Source organism: Leucoraja erinacea, chromosome 7 (genome assembly GCF_028641065.1).
Source record: "Leucoraja erinacea ecotype New England chromosome 7, Leri_hhj_1, whole genome shotgun sequence".
Taxonomy (NCBI): Eukaryota; Metazoa; Chordata; class Chondrichthyes; order Rajiformes; family Rajidae; genus Leucoraja; species Leucoraja erinaceus.
The window spans coordinates 42753279-42770680 of NC_073383.1; the positions used below are offsets into that span (position 1 = coordinate 42753279).

At 45.2% G+C, this 17402-nt stretch overlaps 1 protein-coding gene across 1 annotated transcript in view; it reads right to left on the reverse strand.

Moving 5' to 3' along the window:
- Positions 1 to 17402, reverse strand: part of LOC129698924 (uncharacterized) — a 92150-nt gene that overhangs the window by 9539 nt on the left and 65209 nt on the right. The window contains exons 16-18 of the mRNA XM_055638369.1: positions 5330 to 5443; positions 3724 to 3813; positions 2276 to 2416 (exon numbers count right to left, since the gene is read on the reverse strand). Of these exons, the coding sequence (XP_055494344.1) occupies positions 2276 to 2416; positions 3724 to 3813; positions 5330 to 5443 (345 nt within the window). The remainder of the gene's footprint in view (positions 1 to 2275; positions 2417 to 3723; positions 3814 to 5329; positions 5444 to 17402) is intronic.

Genomic DNA, 17402 nt, shown 5'->3' on the forward strand with positions numbered 1-17402 from the left:
AAAATATTTCTATCCAAAACACAGCAGTCTGTTGAAGAAGTCAATAACCTAATTTTCTACTATGATGTAAAACCAAGTCTGCATTTCCCATCCTCTAGTCTCTTTGTGTATGGAATAATCCTGTTGTTGTCAACTTGTAAAACTTACCTGTTTACTTTTGGATACTGTAGCCATATAATATAACCATATAACAATTACAGCACGGAAACAGGCCATCTCGACCCTTCTAGTCCGTGCCGAACACATATTCTCCCCTAGTTCCATACACCTGCGTTCAGACCATAACCCTCCATTCCTTTCCCGTCCATATAACTATCCAATTTATTTTTAAATGATAAAAACGAACCTGCCTCCACCACCTTCACTGGAAGCTCATTCCACACAGCCACCACTCTCTGAGTAAAGAAGTTCCCCCTCATGTTACACCTAAACTTCTGTCCCTTAATTCTCAAGTCATGTCCCCTTGTTTGAATCTTCCCTACTCTCAGTGGGAAAAGCTTATCCACGTCAACTCTGTCTATCCCTCTCATCATTTTAAAGACCTCTATCAAGTCCCCCCCCTTAACCTTCTGCGCTCCAAAGAATAAAGCCCTAACTTGTTCAACCTTTCTCTGTAACTTAGTTGCTGAAACCCAGGCAACATTCTAGTAAATCTCCTCTGTACTCTCTCTATTTTGTTAACATCCTTCCTATAATTAGGTGACCAAAATTGTACACCATACTCCAAAATTGGCCTCACCAATGCCTTGTACAATTTTAGAGGATACTAGTTTAGAGGATTCTAAACCTAAAGACATAGTGTTAAGGTGAGAGATTTAAGATAGAACCCTAAGGGCAAATTTTTCACTCGGGGTAATCTGAATGTGGAGTGAGCTGCCAGATGAAACTGTAAACATAGAAAATAGGTGCAGGAGGAGGCCTTTCGGCCCTTCAAGCCAGAATCAGATACAAGTACTGATTTCAAAAGACATTTGGACGGTTATATAGATAGGAAGGATTTAGGAAATTATGGGCTAAATGCATGCATCTGGGCCAGAATGCTGACTTGGTTCGTTTGGACAAGGTGAGCCAAAGGGGCTGTTTCCATGCTATATAGCTCCATGGCTACATGACTCTATCACTTCTTGTAGCCAAACCTGAAGCTGTTCAGCACACTCAAAATGACTTTGCTGGAGGCAGCTAAAATGCCAGTTATACTGAATTTCTATGCTCTGATTTCTTCTAAGCATGTGCTGGACACATTTAGTCTAATTTCCTGCTGCAGAAAGGTGGTGTTATTGAGACTTGCTATTTGAATTAGGGAGAAATAGCACAGAAACAAGATAATTGGCCACGGTGTTCAAGCCCATTTACACCAATGTTACATTAATTCTTTCCCCCCCCCCCATTCTCCCCACATCATCTTCCACTCCCCCTTTTTACTACTCACCTACACTCCAAGGGAAATCTGCAGTGGTCAGTCAACCTACCAACTTGCTTATCTTTGGATGTGGAAGGAAACACCCACTTGGTCACGGGGAGAATCTGTAAACTCCACACACTCAGCAATTAGCATCAGAATTTAATCAGGGACACTGGCGCTGTGAGACAGCAAGACTCAGCTACTTCACCTTGGAGTGAATGCAGTAGACCTTTATAGAAACATACGAGACATAAATAGGGCTTTCGGCCCACCATGCCAATGTCGACCGTTGTCATGGCCATTTTCTAGGATCATCCGAACGCTGCAAAGAATTATTAATATTATGTCGAGGGTCCAGTCCAGGCAGACGTTGGTAGATGATTGATGCAAGCAGATCAGGAAGGGATGATGGGGAGGGATAGGAAAGGTGGGCCAAGTGAGAAGAAACCCAAGTGGATAGATGTGTAGGTGATGGGCAGATAGAACCCGGGGAGAACGATCCATCCCTTACAGCCTCTATCTCTATATTCCCTGTTCCTTGCCCTTCTTCCACCTGACTCCAACTACCTATCAACCCCTATCTCACTTGATTGCACCTGACATTTACCAGACATCTTCTCACCCCTCTCTCGCACCTCTTTATGCAGGCCATACACTTGCAGTCATGATCCTGGGCCCTGAACCGAAATGTCAACCATCGCTTTACCTTCACAGATGATGCGTGACCTGCTGAATTCCTCCACCAGTTTGATTCTTGACTACAAATTTCAGCACTTGCACTCTTCTGTTCTTTATTAGTTAGCTTTCTTCCATCTACCTTAAATGCCCCAAAAGGCATCATTATTCTGCACTCACTATAGCTTCTTGACTTACAGTTTCAGCAAGACTGGTTGTAAGTAAACCACCAATAATTTCCATCGATTCATCAAGGTTCATCATAGCTTTGTTCTGTGAATGCTTGTTTTTGATTTCCTGGTCCACAATGCTTTTGAGTGTGGGAAAGGGGAGATGTAACTGCAATATAAAGAATGAAAGCTGTTACAGATGCACACACATTGATGGCAACAACTGGCACTCTCAGAGTATATTATTCCCCTTTAGTGGAATGAAATTTTAAAGTTAATGAAATAAATCAAATGCAGAGGCAATCCTTGCCAACTAGGCCAAATGGGACAACTGATGAATGGGAATCTATATCTTCCATCGTCCTTGTTGCATTTTTGGCCATTGCTTTGTTGGCCTGAAGAAGTCTTGATTAATTGTTGTGATCCTGTAAATAGCTCGTTCTAAGCTTCCCCCAGTCTAGTTTCTGTCAATAAGATACTGAGTCAAGCACTTGCGCATCTTAAACTTTATTTTGGAAAAACATAATAACAGTTCCCCACTACTATACCTAACCACCGCGGGTCCGATCCTTGTATCTGCTTGGCCAAGGGCTCCTTGCCTCGTGCAAGCAGAGACACTCCAAAATGTCAAGCAGTCCTAAGCGTTCTCCCAGAGGATCGACACAGGACCTCGTGGGAGCTACCTTTTATAGGTCCCCGAACCTTGAGGGGCCGAACCACATGGGGGTGGTCTCTGTACAGCCGAATAACAGATATCGATTAACACAGTACATGATAGACATTTCCAATAATACAGTGACTAATACAATGTATTCAAATGGAGCTTCTGGAAGGAAGCAAACATAGCAACTTGCCCAGATATTCAAGAAACCCAGACAAGGCTCAACACTTAATCCAATCAACATCTAGCAAAGCAAAGTTTTACAGCAATATTTACAATGTGCATGTCTGGTTTGCATTCACCCAATCTGTTTCATGCAATTTACACCTAATTGTAAGAATCTCAAGCTGTCCCATTCTTTCCCAGCAACTCATATCTAGGCTGTAGGCAAGCTGGCACCATTCTGCAGCTTGTCCCATTTCTGCAGAAGTCACATTTAAATTGACCAAATGGCCTAGCAGCCCAGAAGCCTTTACTCAATTTTAGTGTCCTGGCATCTCCAATTTGGCCAGAATTAACAACCCAGTCATTCCACGGTTATCTCAGATGTTAAAATCTGCCCAAAGATTTCATTATTTTGAGTCTCATTTCATTAAATTAATTCTATTTTCACAGAAATACTGAGTGGAAATGGACGAGTTAAGTTTGAAATCAAGTGACAAACTTGATTTCAGATATACATACCTGTGACTTTGTGAATATGACCCTCAGGATACTATATAGTGGAATCTTAACATTCAATATTCCAAGAAATCAGGAAACCTGAACAGAAATTACTGTACCATCAACACTTTACAAGTTGCCGTAACACTTACCTGGATTGGTACCCTCTTGAAGATTTCATCATGGAAATCAATAATGGTTGCATTTTCCTTCGTCCCAAGTGTTTTGTCTAGGACAGGGAACTGCAATAAGAAGTGACAAATTATGGCGATCAAATGCAGCTAAACCTTCAGTCCCTCTATCACTGCTTTATCTGGAAAATTGCCACCTGGTCAACTTTTAACTCTCAGAAGAGCAAAGGAGAATATGATTCACAATGCTTTCAAGCGCATTTACCTGCCAATAACTAATGCCCAATTTGGACTTCAACAGGAGCACTCCTCTTTAGATCTCATCACAGCCTTGGTGCAAAACAACGAGCCGATTCCAGAAGTGAGGTAAGAGTGAAACCTTTGACAATCAAAGCTGTATTTGATCAAAAAGGAGCCCTGGTAACATTCAAGCCAAAGTGGTTGGTTGGAATCATATATCATATAAATAAAGACCATTGTTGCTGGAGATCAATTAGCACCAGGAGTTCAAGAGATCAGATTCCCAAGCCCAACATCTTCAACTGCTTCATTAATGACCTTCCTGCCATCATATGGTCAGAAGTGGGGTTATTTATTGATAATTGTAATGCTCTGTTCCATTTGCAACCCTTCAGCAAATTGACCAGCTCATGCAGTGACAAATGTGACAAATAACCTCTGTGCTACACATGCAGGCAAAGCTGTCTCAACAAGAATGCATCAATCATTTATCCTTGAAGTTACCAACACCGATGCCCTACTATCAACACCCATGGGGCCACTATTGACAAGGAACACAAATGGGCCAGCTAAATAAATACTACGCCTACAAGGGTAGGTCAGAGGCTGAGGATCCTTTAGTGATCCAATACCTCCTAATATCCCAAGGTCTTTGCTCCAATTACAAGGTACAAATCATGGAGATGATGGAATACTCAATGCTTGCCTTGACAGGAGTATTTACTACCCACATGATGAACAGTAGTTAGTCACCTCGACCCTTCTGACTGCACCTCCCAAATCACCAAAGTTTACCCTCAAAGGAAGCAGGAACACGGCAACATCACCACACACAGGTTCCCCAAGTCACACATGATTCTGATGTGAAAATATATTGCCATTCCTTCATCCTCTCTGGGTCTAAAGCGTTAACTCCCTTCTACTAGGAGGATTGCAGCTCACCATCACCTTTTGAAGGAGCAGTAATTGCTGGCCATGAAAATGACACCCTGTTCTCCAAAAACTTATCAGCTCTATCGAACTTATCAATTCTATCTTCTCTGACAGAGATCAAATGGAGATCACTGTTAATTGCCAAGCCAAGCCATTTCCCCACGCAGGGGGAAATGTCTGTGCGTAATGAGTACCCAAATACCCTTATGTTTAACCCGGGATTAATTTAATGTGACCTCATCCTTCTCCTTATCCACCAATACATTTTTTTTTAAATGAACCAAAACCAGTAGAGTCCTCCGTGCAGAATTTTCAGACTAATTAATGTGTTCGTAGAAAGTGGAGGACTGAATTGTTGAGGGCCATGCAAGAATCAACAACATAGGTCACAGTTGAAATGAGGTGCTTCACCAGCAATATCCTGGCTCAGTTTACCAGTTGAGTTCAGACTTACCGTGGTTGGTGTGCTCATTGGTATAAAAGTGCTATCAATTTGATTTATTATTCCTTTTTCTATCATCATTCCATCTTGCTTATCTTCCTGGATTGTTATTTCTGGAGAATGAAGCTGCAATAGGTAATGACAAATGATGAGATGGAGATGCAATCAAACTTTCATATAAGGGTTAACACTCAGAGTCATCAGTAGCACCTCCAGAAATTACCACCACATTCAAGGACACCTTCTATCCCACGATCATTAGATTCCTGAAAATAATTCGCACAAGCTTAGGATACATCCCTGACCCCCAATCTACCTCGCTGCAGTCCTTGCACTTCATTAAATCTGCATTTTCTCTGTTATTATAACACCATATTCAGCACTCTGGTGCCTTCCTCTGTACTACCTATTGTATTTGTATGTGATATTGATTGTAACCATGTACTGATGGATGTTTTTAGCTAGATGGCAAGCAAAACAAAGTTTTTCACTTTATCTTGATACACACGACTATAATAAGAAACCAAAACTAAACCAAACTCTACCTTTTTATGGAGAAAGCAAAGAGAAGTCACTGTCATCTGGGAATCTATAGTTGCAGGGAAAACTATCAGTTGGAAATCAATACTCTAATATTCCTGCTCAAAGATGCAGAATCTCTGGAGAAGATGAATGAGCAACGTTTTAAGTTGGGACTCTTCTTTAGTCTCAATCCAATCTCTGTTCTCCAGAGCTGCTGCCTGACCCACTGAGTTACGTCAACACTGTCTTTTTTTTAGTAAAACCAGCATCTGTAGCTTGCTGTGTCTACATTTTACTGCTCTGAGTTCTCAGTGACTACAGCTTTAATTGATGAGACAACATGTTTGTAATGTAATCACAGATCATTCATGATTATGCTCCCTGAAAAGAGCCAACATGGGTAGCTCTCTTCAGTCTTAAAAGGCTCCCAGCCCAAACATTCGGAGCACATTACCCGCCAACAATTAAGCTAAACCATGTCTTGGAAATGTGCGTCATTTTCTCCTCGTTTTCCCTTGGTCAATTTCAACTATGTACTTTTCATTCTTGTTATAACTCTGTTTATAGAGTCGGGGTTATATACCTTGTGAACAGTGCCCTTTGGCCCAATTTGTCCTTTCTAAGCAAGCTCCATTTCCTCTTACTCTTCAAAACCTTCCCTATCCTTAACACTAGAGTGGCACAGTGGCGCAGCAGTAGAGTTGTGGCCTTACAGCACCAGCGACCTGGGTTTGATCTTGACATAGATGCTATCCGTATGGAGTTTGTACGTTCTTCTTGTGACAGTGCGAGCCTGCTCTGGTTTCCTCCCACTCTCCAAAGATGTACAGGTTCATAGGTTAATTGGCTTCTGTTAATTGTAAATTGTCCCTAATGTTAGAGGAGGCTTGAAGGTCATTGTGGAGCAAAGGAAGTGGGGTGCGTAAGTGGGTTTGAACAAAATCATGCATGCATGTGACCAAGTAGCAAAGCCTGGTCTACAATCATGCTGGGGATCCTTGTCACTGTAGCTCATTCTGTTAATCTTCAATTTAAGCTTAATCACTGTAGCTCATTCTGTTAATCATTCCTTCAAGATCTGGAGCGGCAGGAGAAAGTTTGGTGATTGGCTGTAAGGTTAGCAATTCGCAAATTGGTTAATTGGTTGAGTGGCAAATTGGGCAATTTATCAGCCAATATAAGCAAGGTTTGCTGTCGGGGAGGGACCAGTGACAAAAGTGCGAGTCTTTGGCTCGAGAGTCCATGAGAAAAGTGCAAGTCTTTGGCTCAAGAATCTGTGAGAAAAGTTTGAGTCTTTGGCTCGAGAGTCTTCGGCGAGGTAAGATGAGGCAGCGTGATGTTTGCAGGATGTGGGAGGCCTGGGACACGGATGGAGCCTCTAGCTGCTACAACTGTGGCAAGTGTGTCCAGGTTCAGCTACTGAAGGACCGTGTTGGGTCACTGGCGAAGCAACTGGATGACCTCAGGGCCATCCGGGAAAACAATAGTTTCCTGGACAAGGCCTACAGTTAGGTTGTCACGCCAAGGATACGGGAAGAACGAAGGTGTGTGACTGAGAGAAAAGGTGGTAACCGTTGAATGCAGGAGACCCAGGCGGCTGTACCTAATGAAAACAGGAACGCCCTCTTGGGCGCTGTCGGGGGATACGAAGCTAGAGATGGGACTCGAGCGGCGAGACCGACATCGGGCAGAGTCCGAGGTGCAGACTGGAGATTCTGTGGCGGCAGGCGAGACGCGAGGATGGTCTGCTTTCTCCCTGGTGCCAGGGTTCAAGATGTCATAAACCAAATTCAGAATTGAGAGGGAAGGTGAACAGCCGGCAGTAGTTGTGCACGTGGACACAAACAACATCGGGAAGAAGAGGAAGGAGGATCTGCAACTCGAGTTCAGAGAGTTAGGAGGAAAACTGAAAAGCAGGACTTCAAGGGTATTTATCTCTGGATTGCTTCCAATACCTCATGCTGGTGAGGGCAGGAACAGAGAGATAGAGATCTGAATGTGTGGCTGAGGGGCTGGTGCAGGGAGCAAGGATTTAGATTTTACTACGGAGTCACGTGAGTGACTACGTGAAGAAGCCCGCCACGGCGCATGCGTGCCATATCGCTTTCACGCTTGCGAAACGACAGGCGGGGTGGAGCGTTCCCCCACAGCGGTAAGTTTGCAATCGCGAACTGAAGGTAAGTGATTTACTCTGCGGTAGTGTTTGTCCCCGCGCAGGGGGAAGCTGGTCAAAATAGTGCCCACAAGTGCTGCGAGTGAAGCTGGTTGGGGAGGACCACGAAGTTGCAGGAGCCAGAAGCAGCTGAAGGCACAAGCCCCGTAAGGGATCAGCTGTGCCGAATTCTGACCCCGCACTGGCCAGAACACCACGGCCGGGCGGGAGACTATTCAGAATGGGGCCGTCGACTTTTTGACAAGTCGAAAACGGCAGGAGGCGGGGTGGAACGACGTTCCCCCGTAGTGACAATTTAAACCAGGACCTGCAGGTAAGAACGGCGGTCTTTTTGTGTTTTTACCATGCTGATTACAGGTAGAGAAACCAACGGGAAACAAAGAAGACAAGGTCTGCGACAAAGCTGGTGAGGGAGGACCGCGGAGCAGCGGGCAGCCAGCAGCAGCCAGCGGCACTCGGATCACCGATAGTGGGATCAGCTGTGCCCGATGTCGCCTCCGCACCGGCCAGATCCACGCGGCCGGGCGGTAAGGCTAGACACAAAAGCAAACAAGGTCGTGGACTCAGAGGAGTCCGACTTTGAACAACCGCGAGCGGCCAGCGACCGAGAGCGCTGGAGCCGGATGGAGCGGTGTGTGGAGCATTTGCTCCAACGTGACAGACTCCGGGAGATGGAGTCGGGTCACTGTGGGCCCTATGATAAACCCACAGCAGTACCTCATGAAGGGCTGCACAGTACTTCTACCTCATCAGAGGTGAGCACTGCGGGTCAGTTTTGGGCTGACCTGGAAGAGAAGTCCGCAGAAGGAAAGACAAGTGTGCAAAGGGTGCAGGAACGAGAGAACCTACTGGACTAATAAAAGGGACTCCAACAAAAAACCACTACAGCCAAAGACAGCACCCCTATGCACCCACCAGCAGAACTGGTGAAAGCTCGAAGGCCCGGTACTCAAAACATGAGTCTTTTTTAGGCCATGGCCCAGGCCGGCCTTCTTGGAAGAAGCGGGGACCTCCAACGCCAACCAAACCGAAAATTCAGACACCAGCGCAACAACAGCAGCGAAGAACCTACAAAAAGAAGTAAACCTGCCACTGGTAACTATGGAGGTAGGTGGGTCTGGTTCCCTACAAAATACAGGGAGCATGGAGGTTGGGGGGAGATTACACTCTTTTCTGAATGCATGGAGCATGTTAACAACCAATACTTACATCTTAAGCAGTATCCAGGGATATACAATAGAGTTTATACACGTACAGCCCTCCAGTTTAACATATACCGAACCGAATGTTCGTGCTTTCTGATAAAGAAAAATCAAAAGAACAAGCTGAACTGGAGCGGCTTTACGTAAAAGGTGTAATTGAGAAAACTCAACACGAACCATTAGAATTTGTGTCCAATATATTTACCAAAAACAAAAAAGATGGTGGTTGTCGCATCATCACAGATTTGACAAAATTGAATACATTTGTACAATATATTCACTTCAAAATGGAAACCTTTGTTGCTGCTAAACAATTAATTTCCAAAGGTTACTTCATGGCCAGCATTGATTTACAAGATGCTTACTATTCAGTGCCTATATGAGGTGACCACAGATTTTACTTAAAATTCAACTGGATGGGACAACTCTGGCAGTATAAAACACTGCCAAATGGGTTATCATCAGCCTCAGGCTGTTCACAAAAATTTTGAAACCAGCCTTAGCGTTTCTACGGAAACGTAAACACATGGTCATGGCATATTTAGATGACACACTCATTGTGGGCAAAACTTTGGAATTGGCCAAACAAACTGTAACAGCCACAAAACAGTTATTTGAAAAACTGGGATTTATTATCCATACAGTTAAATCTAAACTAACGCCTTCCACTACTATTTGGGGTTCAGCATAGACTCAGTTCACATGTTTGTGACTCTGCTTAAGGGAAAGGCTAGAGATTTAATAGAGGCTTGCAATAACCTCATTGACATTAGCAAACCATCCATCAGAATGGTAGCAAAAGTAATTGGCAAAATGGTGGCTGCCTTTCCAGCCACACAATTTGGACCTCTACATTACCAAAACTTACAGAGAGCAAAAATACAAGCACTCTAAATTAATGCAGGTCACTTTGACAGACCTATGAAACTACCAATCAAAGTTAAAATGGAACTAAAATGGTGGATAGATAACATCTGGCTTTGTTCCAATCCAATCATTGTCAGTAACCCTTCCATGGTACTACAAACTGATGCCAGTGCACTTGGGTGGGGAGCCACCAATACCATCACCAGCTGAGGAGGTAGATGGACTGCTCAGGAGGCATCATTATTACTCACACTGGGCATAAACTACCTGGAAATGTTGGGTGCATTCCATGGCCTAAAGTCATATTGTACTGGGTCATATCACCAGCATGTTAGACTACAGATAGATAATACCACCGTGGTAGCATACATTAACCACATGGGTGGAAACAAATTGACATCATGTGACAATCTGGCTAATACAATTTGACAATGGTGTATCCAGAGAGATATTTGGATATCAGCCACTTACCTACCAGGAAGACTAAATTTAGTGGCAGACACCAGGTCACGCAAATTTAATGAAAACACCAATGGATGTTGAACAAAAAAGTATTTGCTGATATTACAGCAAAATATGGAACACCAGATATTGATCTATTCGCATCCAGACTTAACTACCAGTTATCAAATTATGTTTCATGGGAACCAGACCCTGGGGCAGCAGCGACAGATGCATTTTAGCTGCATTGGGAGAAATTGTTTATTTACACATTCCCTCCTTTCTGCCTCATCAGTCGGGTATTAAGGAAAATACAACAAGACTCTGCGTCCGGTATTTTGGTAGTACCCGATTGGCCTACTCAACCATGGTTCCCAATGGTATTAAACATGGTATTAGAACCATGTATCACCACATAGACCAGATTTATTGCTACATCCCGTAACAAGGGATAGCCACCCATGCCATAAACATTTGAACTTATTAATTTGTAGAGTTTAAAAACACCTCTACTACAAATGGGACTGACGGACCGAACAGTGAACATGATCTCGGCGGCCCAAAGACAGTCAACCAAAAAACAGTATCTGGTCTATATCAGGAAGTGGGTGATGTACTGCGATAAAAACAACATCACCTACAGAGACATGAACATCCCGTCTGTTCTGGAATATCTGGCAGGCCTCCACTATGATGAGGGGCTCAGTTACAGTGCCATCAACTGCGCCAGAAGTGCCCTATCGACTTACCTATGGCAGGGGACAGAGCGTTACTCTGTTGGGACTCACCCACTGGTAACAAAACTTATGAGGGGAATTTTTAATACTAATCCCCCAAGAACCAGGTACTCCCAAATATGGGATGTAAATATTGTCCTGAAGATGCTCAGGAATTGGTCTCCAGCAACAGCTCTGTCCCTACACAGACTGACATTAAAAACAGTCATGCTAATGGCATTGGTCATGGCACAAAGGGTACAGTCACTGCATAAACTAAGACTGGACAACATGACTTCCTCAACAGAAAATATTACGTTTCATATCTATGAGTTAGTAAAGCAGAACAGACAGGGATCAGCAGGCCTCAATATACAATTTAGGTCATACCCAACAGATGACCGTCTGTGTATAGTAAGACATCTGTCGTTATACATGGAGAAAACGAAAATCCTAAGAGGCAATGAGAAGGCACTTTTTGGTCAGCCACAAGCAACCACACAAAAGAGTGATGGTCCAGACCATCTCAAGATGGTTGAAACGGGTGCTAACACAGGCTGGGGTGGATACTAATATTTTTTAATCTCATTCCACCAGGGCTGCAGCTACACGGCAGCAATACAGTTGGATGTACCAATGGGCCAAATCCTCAAGGCAGCAGAATGGTCTGGGGAAAAAACATTCCAATTATTTTACAACAAACCAGTAATGAAACCTGGAACGTTTGCAGAAACAATTTTAAGTTCTGTAAATTAATTTAAACCCATAAAAAGGGATTATAATTTTGTGTTAATAAATTTTATGATTTTAATGTCGAATTCATGTCCAAATTATGTTAACACAATTCCTCCTACAGTCATCAAGGCAGACGTGATGCATTGACTCGTTTCCACGGCATGAAATCACAGAGCTTTAAAATCTTCACGTAGTCACTTACGTGACTCCGAAGTAAAATAGTAAGATTAAACGAGAACTTACCAGTTTGAAGTTTGATCTGTATTTTATGAGGAGTTACGATGAGGGATTACGTGCCCTCCGCTCCCACCCTTGATCATATACTTAACTGGTATCTCTTCTCTAATCTTACTATGTTTAGTCATTACAGTTATCTGTGATTTCACACCGTTGCTTTGAAGAATGACACGCATGTGTCGTGGCAGGCTTCTTCACGTAATCCCTCATCGTAACTCCTCATAAAATACAGATCAAACTTCAAACTGGTAAGTTCTCGTTTAATCTTACTATTTATAGACCACTGGGATCTCTTCTGGGGTTGGGGTGACCTGTACAAAAGGGATGGGTTACACCTTAACTGGAGGGGGACTGATGTTCTGGAAGGCAGGTTTGCTAGGGCTACACATGTGGGTTTAAACTAAATAGTGGGGAGGGGGGGGGGGGAGGGATTGACAAATTTGGAGTATAAAGATGGAGTTGAAAGGAAAGTGAGTAAAGAAAAAGTTACAAAAGACTCCCAAAATAATGTGAAGGAAAGCTCGAGATGGGATAAGAGAGTAAGATCAGGTGCAATTGCGAGTGGTGCGAGAGGGGAGGTGAATACCGAGGGCAAAGTGTTGTATATGAATGTGTGAAGTGTAAGAAATAAAGTGGACGAGCTTGAGGCTCAGTTAGAAATTGGCAAGTATGATGGTGTGGGAATTACAGAGACAGGGCTGCAAGAGGGCCAGGGCTGGGAACTGAATATTCAAGAGTATACCTCCTATCGAAAAGACAGACAGTTGGGGTAGCTCTGTTGGTGAGGAATGAAATTCAGTCCCTTGCAAGGGGTGACGATGAAACAGGAGATGTGGAGTCAGTAAGGATAGAACTAAGGAATTGTAATGGTCCTGTCCCACTTACGCGATATTTCAGCGGACTGCCAGCGACTGTCATTGCCAGCAGTCGCCTGAAAAACCGGGAACAGGAAAGGCGACACACACACACACACACACACACACACACACACACACAAACAAATCGCAAAGGCGGGGCCAGGGCAAGCGGGGGGAGCGCTGTCTGAAATTCACACGGTGCAAAGCCAAGTTGATACAGACACACACCGCGATGAACAGGAAGGTTGGCGCTGTAAATAAGATGGTACCACAGTGTACGGTAAGTCCTGAGAAGGGGGGGGGGAGAGGAGAGAAGGGGGGGGAGGAGAGAAGGGGGGGGGAGGGAGGGGGGGGGGGGGGGGGGGGGGGAGGAGGGGGGGGGCGGGAGGAGGGGGAGGAGAGGGGGGGGGAGAGAAGGGGGGAGAGAGAGGGGGGGGAAGGAGGGAAGGGGGGGGAGAGAGAAGGGGGGGGGAGGAGAGAAGGGGGGAGGAGGAAGAAGAGAAGGGGGGGAGGGGGGAGAAGGAAGGGGGGAGAGAAGGGGGGGAGAGAAGGGGGGGAGAGAAGGGGGGGGGGGGGGGGGGGGGGGGGGGGGGGAGAAGGAGGGGGGGGGAGAAGGAATGGAGACAACTTTTCAGAAGCCAGACAACTTTTAATAAGCCAGAGATACACGGCTGTGAAGTTTGGCGGACATTTAACATTACCGGTCAGTTATTAGTGGTTCTGAAAACTACTGCTTATGGTTTTTTCCCCAATGAGCCAATGAAATTCACCAGTCAGCACTGGCTACAACCTACGAGAAACTAAGAGAACCTTCGAACCCACCTACGGCACGTGAATTCTCGCTACTCACCATGGCGGCTTCATGTTGAAAAATTCTCGGCGACCATAATGAGGCCGTGACTAGTTCCCAGAATGTGGGAACTCTTCGCGACCATGAAGGCAACTACCCGCGACCATGTGGCGACGGCATAGTCTTCTCCTGCAGCCGCCTAAAAAGTCATCCAAGTGGGACAGGCCCATTAGGGTAAAAATAACCTAATGGGACTTATCTGCAGGCCCCCAAAGAGTAGCCTGGATATAGAGTGCAGGTTAAAATCAGAGTTAAAATTGGCATGTGGTAAAGGTAATGCTACGGTTGTTATGGGAGATTTCAACATGCAGGTAGACTGGGAAAATCTGTTTAGTACTGGACCCCAAGAAAGGAAGTTTGTGAGTGCCTCCGTGATGGATTCTTAGAGCAGTTTGTATTGGAGCCTACCAGAGAGAAGGCAATTCTGGATTTAGTGTTATTTAATGAACCGGATTTAATAAAGGAACGTGGTTAAGGAGCCATTAGGAGGTAGTGACCATAATATAGTCAGGTATAATCTACAATTGGAGAGGGAGAAGGGTAAATCGGAGGTGTCAGTGTTACAGTTGAATAAAGGGGACTATGGAGCCATGATGGAGAAGCTGGCCAAAATTGATTGGAAAGATACCCTAGCAGGGATGACAGTGGAACAACAATGGCAGATATTTCTGGGAATAATACAGAAGGTGCAGGATCAGTTCATTCCAAAGAGGAAGAAAGATTCCAAGGGGAGTAAAGGGTGACCGTGGCTGACAAGGGACGTCAGGGACAGTATTAAAATAAAAGAGAAGTACAACATAGCAAAGAGGAGCGGGATGCAAGAAGATTGGGTAATGTTTAAAGAGCAACAGAAGATAACTAAAAAGGCAATACAGGGAGAAAAGATGAGGTACGAAGGTAAGCTAGCCAAGAATATAAAGGAGAATAGTAAAAGCTTCTTTAAGTATGTGAAGAGGAAAAAAATTAGTTCAGACCAAAGTTGGACCCTTGAAAACTGAAAAAGGTGAATTTATTATGGGGAACAAGGAAATGGCAGATGAGTTGAACAGGTACTTTGCATCCGTCTTCACTAAGGAGGACACAAAATATCTTCCTGATGTACTCGTGCCAGAGGATCTGGGGTGACAGAGGAACTGAAGGAAATCCACATTAGGCAGGAAATGGTGTTGGGTAGACTGATGGGACTGAAGGCTGATAAATCCCCAGGGCCTGATGGTCTGCATCCCATGGTACTTAAGGAAGTGGCTCTAGAAATCGTGGACGCATTGGTGATAATTTTCCAATGTTCTATAGATTCAGTATCTGTTCCTGTGGATTGGAGGGAAGCTAATGTTATCCCACTTTTGAAGAAAGGCGGGAGAGAGAAAACAGGGAATTATAGACCAGTTAGCCTGACATCGATGGTGGGGAAGATGCTGGAGTCAATCATAAAAGATGACATAGCGGCACATTTGGATCGCAGTAGCAGTAACAGTCCGAGTCAGCATGGATTTACAAAGGGGAAATCATGCTTGACTAATCTTCTGGAATTTTTTGAGGATGCAACTAGGAAAATGGACAAGGGAGAGCCGGTGGATGTAGTGTGCCTGGACTTTCAGAAATCATTTGATAAGGTCCCACATAGGAGATTAGTGGGCAAAATTAGGGCACATGCTATTTGGGGTAGAGTGTTGACATGGATAGAAAATTGGTTGGCAGACAGGAAACAAAGCGTCGGAAGTAACAGGTCCCTTTCAGAATGGCAGGCAGTGACTAGTGGGGTACCGCAAGGTTCGGTGTTCGGACCGCACCAATATACTTCAATGATTTAGATGAAGGGATTCAAATTAACATTAACAAATTTGCAGATGACACAAAGCTGGGTGGCAGTGTGAACTGTGAGGAGGATGCTAAGAAAATGCAGGGTGACTTGGACAGGTTGCGGGAGTGGGCAGATGCATGGTAGATGCATTTTAATGTGGATAAATGTGAGGTCATCCACTTTGGTAGCAAAAACAGGAAGGCAGATTATTATCTAAATGGTGTCAAGTTGGGAAAAGGGGTAGTACAATGGGATCTGGGGTGTCTTTGTTCATCAGTCAATGAAAGTAAGCATGCAGGTACAGCAGGCAAGTGAAGAAATCGAATGGCATGTTGGCCTTCATAACAAGAGGAGTTGAGTATAGGAGCAAAGAGGTCCTTCGGCAGTTGTATAGGGCTCTAGTGAGACCACACCTGGAGTATTGTGTGTAGTTTTGGTCCCCTAATTTGAGGAAGGACATTCTTGTTATTGAGGCAGTGCAGCATAGGTTTACAAGGTTAATACCCGGGATGGCGGGACTGTCATATGCTGAGAGAATGGAGCGGCTGGGCTTGTATACTCTGGAGTTTAGAAGGATGAGAGGGGATCTTATTGAAACATATAAGATTATTAAGGTTACACAAAAAAGCTGGAGAAACTCAGCGGGTGCAGCAGCATCTATGGAGTGAAGGAAATAGGCAACGTTTCGGGCCGAAACCCTTCTTCAGACTGATCGGGGGGCGGGGGTGGGTGGGGACAAGAAAGGGAAAAGGAGGAGTAGCCAGAAGGCTGGGGGATGGGAGGAGACAGCAGGGGGGCTGAGGAAGGGGAGGAGACAGCAAGGACTAACAAAATTGGGAGAATTCGATGTTCATGCCCCCGGGGTGCAGACCCCCCAAACGGAATATGAGGTGCTGTTCCTCCAATTTCCGGTGCTGCTCGCTGTGGCCATGGAGGAGACCCAGGACAGAGAGGTCGGAGACGGAGTGGGAGGGGGAGTTGAAGTGCTGAGCCACCGGGAGGTCAGCTTGGTTATTGCGGACCGAGCGGAGGTATTCGGCGAAACGATCGCCCAACCTCCGCTTGGTCTCACCGATATAGATCTGCTGACATCTAGAGCAGCAGACGCAATAGATGAGGTTGGAAGAGATGCAGGTAAACCTCTGTCGCACCTGGAACGATTGCTTGGGTCCTTGAACGGAGTCGAGGGGGGAAGTAAAGGGACAAGTGTTGCATCTCTTGCGGTTGCAAGGGAAAGTGCCCGGGGAGGGGGTGGACCGAGAGGGAAGGGAAGAATTGACAAGGGAGTTATGGAGGGAGCGGTCTTTGCGGAAGGCAGATATGGGGGGAGATGGGAAGATGTGGCGAGTAGTGGGATCACGTTGGAGGTCGCGAAACTGACGGAGGATTACTTTTTGTATGGGACGGCTGGTGGGGTGAAAGGTGAGGACTAGGGGGACTCGGCCCTTGTTGCGAGTGCGGGGATGGGGAGAGAGAGCAGTGTTGCGGGGTATGGAAGAGACCCTGGTGCGAGCCTCATTTATGGTGGAGGAGGGGAACCCCCGTTCCCTGAATAGTGAGGACATTTCAGATGTCCTGGTGTGGAACGCCTCATCCGTGGAGCAGATGCGGCGTAGACGGAGGAATTGGGAGTAGGGGATGGAGTCCTTACAGGAAGCAGGGTGGGAAGAAGTGTAGTCCAGAT